General features: G+C 49.6%; 2 protein-coding genes and 1 non-coding gene across 3 annotated transcripts; all 3 read left to right on the top strand.

Annotated features, from left to right (window-relative positions):
• Positions 1-431: 431 nt before the first annotated feature.
• An01g11080 (uncharacterized protein) lies at positions 432-2,536 on the top strand (the record flags this gene model as incomplete). Its single annotated transcript, XM_059743991.1, has 4 exons — positions 432-1,110; positions 1,171-1,401; positions 1,495-2,093; positions 2,153-2,536. The coding sequence occupies 4 exons, from the start codon at positions 432-434 to the stop codon at positions 2,534-2,536; spliced, it is 1,893 nt and encodes a 630-aa protein (XP_059599787.1).
• Positions 2,537-3,723: 1,187 nt separating this feature from the next.
• Positions 3,724-4,753, top strand: An01g11070 (uncharacterized protein; the record flags this gene model as incomplete). The annotated part of the gene is made up of 3 exons (XM_001389484.1): positions 3,724-3,756; positions 3,822-4,003; positions 4,054-4,753. The coding sequence occupies 3 exons, from the start codon at positions 3,724-3,726 to the stop codon at positions 4,751-4,753; spliced, it is 915 nt and encodes a 304-aa protein (XP_001389521.1).
• A 1,186-nt stretch (positions 4,754-5,939) lies between these two features.
• tRNA-Gln (CTG) lies at positions 5,940-6,011 on the top strand. The gene has a single exon. It is a non-coding gene; the product is annotated as a tRNA-Gln (tRNA).
• The last annotated feature ends 415 nt before the right edge of the window (positions 6,012-6,426 follow it).

Here is a 6,426-nt window from a genome sequence, read left to right as displayed (position 1 = left end):
CCCTCTCTTTCTCTGTCTCTCTGTCTCACGTTCACCTTGGTCGAACCCAATCTCCCTCCTCTATCACTAGTACTATTAAGTCCTGGCTTCTATCTGCCTTTCTCTGTCTTCTCATTGGTTACGGGGTTCAAGCCGCCCGACCAATATTTTTGCGAGGGATCGCACCATCTGTTCTCCATCTTCCCTCGTCCCTGTTGTGCCTTGTTATCAGCTTGTTTGAGCACAACCTGAGCTGTGCCCCGCGTCGACGAAACCTGCTTTCCTCTCCTCCACTTCCCCCCTCTGGAAAAGCGTTCTGTCTCCACCAACATCGAATTTCCTCTCTACTGGCAATTTTATCAACATCTATCCTCACACAATTTGTGAAAAGCTTCATTTTTCCGATCGCTCCGAATCTTTCCCTCTCTCTTCAACACCCCCCTCTTCCGTTCATGCACCAAGTGCCCCGACCTCCGTCAGACTGTTTTAACACGGCACTCTCGGACCACTGCGCTCCAGTTTCCGATACCAATCGAGCCGTTCGAGTACCTCCCACCAAAATGGCAACAGAAGGGGAGCCCATCACGGACATCTCGTCCAGACCCCTGTCAGATATGGACAACCGGTCCGACACGACCGACGACGACCTTTCACCCTCCCTCGCGACGACACAATCGTACGCTTCAGTGCCCTCCCTCCGCCCGACCCTCGATAAATCCGGTATTACTGCGTCGTCGACACATCTCGGCCAACTCAACGCCGCCCGCCGCGGTGCGGGAACCCCTCCTCGTCCACAAGCTTCAATGAGCGGCGCGCAACCTGGAGGATTGAATCAAGATATTTTAGCGAAGATGAAGGCTTTCTCCTTGTCCCGACAGGGCGCCCCACCCTCTTTGGCGCATGCCAATACGACTGGCTTGGTGCCCAGGGCCTCTCCGTCGGTGTCGGGCGGAAGTCCCGTCTCAGGACAACCTTCTCCAGGCGCAAATGGCCCCTTAGCAGGTGCTCTTGCCGGCCGTTTACCCCCCGGCGCTGTTCGTCCAACTACTAAAAACTGGGTCTCGTCGCCTTCCGTGCCTCATGGGTCTCCCGGTGGCAGTTCTCCCAAGCCCGGTGGTCTGGCCGCGAAACGTATGAAGCCGGGGCTGAAGTTATCGGACGCTACGGGTCTGAACGGCTCACCGTCGCCAGGCCAGCCCGCCAACGGCGGACCTGCTCCTACAGAAACCGCATTTAGCAAATATTCGGAATTTATCGATACAAAATCGGGGACGCTAAATTTCAAGAACAAGGCTATCCTCCACGGTGGCGGTATCGAATTCTCATCAGGTCACAGTTTCAGCATCTCCTTAGACGAGGTCGATCGTCTGGACGAATTAGGCAAGGGTAACTACGGGACAGTGTACAAGGTTCGCCATAGCCGTCCTCACATGCGCAAACCCGGAATGGGATTACGGGGGATAATAAGCCGCAATGATGATGGAGACAGCACTACGACACCCGGAGTGAAGTCAGAAGGTAATCTTTCTGGAGTCGTCATGGCGATGAAAGAGATTCGCCTGGAATTGGACGAGAGCAAGTTCGCTCAGATTATCATGGAATTGGAGATTCTTCACCGCTGCGTGTCCCCATTCATTATCGACTTCTACGGTGCCTTCTTCCAAGAGGGTGCCGTCTATATCTGCGTTGAATACATGGATGGCGGCTCGATCGACAAATTATACAAGGAGGGAATTCCCGAGAACATCCTTCGCAAGGTAGCATTATCCACTGTCATGGGCTTGAAGACCCTCAAGGACGACCACAATATTATACATCGCGATGTCAAGCCCACAAACATCCTCGTCAACTCCCGCGGACAAGTCAAGATCTGCGATTTCGGTGTGAGCGGCAACCTGGTCGCTAGTATTGCCAAGACGAACATTGGCTGTCAGAGCTACATGGCCCCCGAGCGCATTGCAGGTGGGGGTGTGCAGCAGTCCGGAGCAAGTGGAGGCGGAACCTACAGCGTCCAGAGCGATGTCTGGAGCTTGGGCTTGTCCATCATCGAGTGTGCCATTGGTCGGTATCCATATCCGCCCGAGACATTCAATAACATCTTCAGCCAGCTACACGTAAGTCATTGTTTTCATTACATCTTGCACGTCATTGAAGATACTAACCGTCCACAAAGGCCATTGTTCACGGTGACGCGCCCACACTCCCCGAAACGGGCTACTCTGAAGAAGCACACTCCTTTGTCCGCGCGTGCTTGGACAAAAATCCGAACAACCGTCCATCGTACAGCATGCTCCTTCGACATCCCTGGCTGTCGTCGCTCATGCAGCCTCCCACAAACACCGACGCTGATGATGCACCCAACGGCTCGGCGAAGGAGGGTGCGTCCAATGTAACGGAAGATGAGGAAGTGGCGGCGTGGGTCAAGGAACAGCTAGACCGTCGCCAGCGCGGCTTGGTTCAAGACGCAAGCAAGCCTGCACTACACGCCGTCGCCCTGGATGCCGTTCCTGGGAGCCCCCTCCTTGATGACCCCTCCACTATTTCCGCTCAATGTTAACTGTTTCACGGTCCCTTGGCCTCTCACAAGATCCGGCCTTCATTCTCTGCTATCATCCTGTTTTCAACATGCATGCGTCTGCGTGAGGAGATGGCACTCGCTGGCGCTGGCGCCGTCTAGCCAAGCTGTCGCATAGGGCTCACGCGTTAGGGTGTGCCTGACAGCTTGGATATCTCCCGGGTTTGAATCTTGTTTTCGGAGGGTAGCGATGAAATGCAGCTGCTTTACGCCGTTCATGCTCCTTACTATTGATGTATAACGAATGTAGAGACATAATACGCTAGCTAGCTAGAACATGTCATGATGACAATGTTGAAACATCGCATGCGTGTGAGACTGGATTTGAGTAGAGTTCGAGGCAATGCCTGTGATTGTCTGTTGCTGTCTTCACTGAAATTGACTCAAGACAAGGCATAAGTGACAACATGTAGCTTTATAGGAACGGCAGGGATACAGACCGGAGGGTGCAATGCTCAGGATGATGAGTACCCCACGGCACAGTGACGGCCTGGCTGTCCGGTAAATTTGAGGTTATTGAACGATGTATCTTTCTTTCTCTGCATATCATTTTCAATTGAGAAGGTATTCATGGCGCATCACGTCCTTTCTGGTGGAAAGCATGTGATTTGGTCTGCTTAGGTATCAACTCTCGGGATGTTTCCTTCTCAATCTCCTTGTCATACCACCTTGCCTGGGTCTGAAGATACCCAGAGTGCAATGCTCGATTGTCTGAGCCAATGTCAGAAGCTATGAATGTGGACGCGACCTTGTCGACGTACCACTTCAGACGGGCATCGACACTCTAGATACTCTTCTCGAAGACTCAAGAATACGCTTTTGGCTGATCAACAAATGACACTCCGAGACTCCGACTTTATTAGTTAATCCGACTGGGATTGCTTACCATATTACTGTGGGCATGCAGGTGCAGTATTGCACTTTGAGCAAAGTCGGGGTTGATCTCAACCCCGAGGTCGGCGTGTCGGTACATCGGAGCGCCGACTTGGAACCATCGCCGCTGGAGGCGATCACCATTACGAAGTATATAGTATGCAAAATGAAGCCTTTATGATGGAGTTAATCTGTGTAGTATTTGGCAGTATTACCCAAGTATTACTCACATTCACTTGTTTTGGTTCAATCGAATTGGTCCCTTCTGAGCTTCAGCTCATTGCACTTCGATCAATATGACCACTATCAGGAAAGTTGCGATCCTTGGGGTACGCCATATACCACATACCATCAACCCATACAAATATCATTCCTAACAGGGTATATACTTTAGGCCACTGGTACCCTCGGATCACGCATTTCAAGCGCTCTCAGCGCAGCAGGTCACGAAGTCACCGCCATCCAGCGAAAAGATTCAACCAAGCCTGCTCCCGAAGGTCTCAAGCCCACCAGAGTCGACTACCAGAACAAAGACGAACTGATTTCTACATTCACCGGCCAGGAAGTTGTCATCAGGTGCATCCATAACCAACAATTGATCTTTTCACCCAAGCTAACCCCCTCAGCGCCGTCCCCTTTCCCCAACTCAACTCCGAAAAGATCATTATCGACGCCTGCATCGCCGCCTCCGTCAAACGCTTCATCCCATCCGAATACACCACGATGATGGAATCCCCTCTAACCATCAATCTCCCAATCGCCAAAGAGAAGGTTCTGATCCGACAGTACCTGAACTCTGTCATGCCTGACACCTCTTCACCCACCACCTGGACCTCTATTAACAATGGCGCTTTCTTCGACATGGCTCTCAAGTACGGCGTCTTGGGACCTAATCCCATGACCAAGAAAGCCACCTTCCATGATGGAGGCGATAAGGAAATCGCCGTTTCCCTGTTGGGTGATATTGCAACTGCTATCGTTAAGCTGCTGGAGCCTACGAAGTTCGAGGCTGCGGCTAATCAGCCGGTTTATATTTGCTCGGCTGTGATTACGGAGCGGAAATTGACTAAGATGGTTTCTGAGATCTTGGGTATTGACTTTGGGACGCCGGAAGATGTTGATATTAAGAAGCTTATCGAGGAGTCGGATGAGAGGCTGAAACGGGGTGATATGTCGGCTGTTATCAATTATTATTTCCAGATGATGTATAGGGAGGGGTATATGGGTGGGGAGTTTATGCGGTTTAACTGGAATGAGAGGCTGGGGTTGACGTTCATGGGTGAGGAGGAGGTTAGGGATGCGGTGAGGGAGATTTTGGGGGCTTAGGGGTGTTGCTCGTTTGCTTTGGCTTTTCGAATTCAGATTATAGAGGATTTCATAGAACATTGTCTGTTTTTCTGACGGAACACGATTGGGTAACACGGGTGATTGCATTCATTGATAGACTTTATACATTCATTATCTTGCTGATTATACTATTGTTGCGGTACAGTTGCAGACTTGTGGTACGATTATCGATAAATAGCAATAGATGGTGATAGTTGATATATGTAGGAAGATCGTGTAACCCGAGTTAATTTCAGTCCAATGGAGTATCTGAATATAGTATAGTGCCGTATGACTACTAGACATTCAGAAAAGCGACAATCACATATGAAGGTTTCTAGCTGTTGATGACTGCATCACCTAGATCAATGACCCTTCAATGGTTCATTTGGTAGTGCTGCATCAATGGCGTTACATGGAATAAAAACTAGAAAAATGGACAATGATGTGAGGCCTGCGTTATGAAGAAGAAGAAGAAGAAGCAATACTGATGAAAGGATACATTGCTCATACTTTCCAACATATAAATACCTTCGAGATCGCCCATGCTAATTCACAGCAATCCAACTGGCAATTGCCCTGCTAATCCCTCTGCTTAGTACGCTACGAAACCCTAGCTTGCTGCTTGCAGAATAAAGACCATTTCCTACCTGCTCGCACTTAGCTTTGGGGGACCCAGGTGCTCGCTGCACCTTCTTGTGTAAGGGTCTATTTTCTTACAATGCGTGGAGATATACACAAAGCATGATTATATACTGACGAACTTGACTTGCTCAGCCTGGCCGAAATCAAACATACGGATGCAATTTAGGAGACAGATTCAATCTTACATGTGATATACCAGAACCACCATCCATATACCCCATGTCCTGCATTTATAGGTGTGTCTGTAATGATGGCTATGTTCTCGACAGGGTGAGTATACCCTGAAGGCATTATCGTTGACAGATAAAATTCGATTGACGCGTTTTGGAACGGTCATTGCATTTGTTTGGGGACTGCCCTGCTGACAATGGCTATGGCGCATCGTTAGATGAGTAGTGCCACTATGGATGTCAGTGTGGTCAAAATTGTGATATAATTCCAAGATATCTTATGATCGTTGCCTCCCTGATGATTCCTGAAGGCTTGTTCCAAATGACTTGTGCTTATGTAACAAAAAACGCACCGTCTTTTCAACAAATACGGTTGTGTAGTGTAATGGTTATCACTCTGGATTCTGATTCCAGCAATCCCGGTTCGATCCCGGGCACGACCTTTTTGTATCTCTTTTTTTCCCTCTTCACTATGCCCTCTCTCTGCGAGTCCTTGATAATAGCGGAGATTCGAGGTTCTAATCCATGTTGCCTCTTTGCCCAATCCACTGTCATCAACTACCACCCTTTTGCATGTCCATGCTCTACAACCCTTCACACCCACTCGCAACTTTAACCAACTCACCAAATTCCAGCAGACTACAAAACTGAACCATTCAACCCAACAGCCAACCACAAAAGACTACTGACATTGGTTCTCAGTACCCTGGAACCCCAATCTAAGGATGTCCAGACCCATTAGCCAACGGTCTTTCTCATACCCACCAGTCCCACGGCTCACCTACCGACGATACGTCAACTATCTTTCTACGATCTATGGATAGCCATGTGTCTGGCCAGGGCGGTACCCCACATATG

This window comes from Aspergillus niger (assembly GCF_000002855.4).
Source record: "Aspergillus niger supercontig An01".
Taxonomy (NCBI): Eukaryota; Fungi; Ascomycota; class Eurotiomycetes; order Eurotiales; family Aspergillaceae; genus Aspergillus; species Aspergillus niger.
The sequence above is the reverse complement of the archived record's forward strand: the minus strand, read 5'-3'. Positions and strand labels throughout refer to the sequence as shown.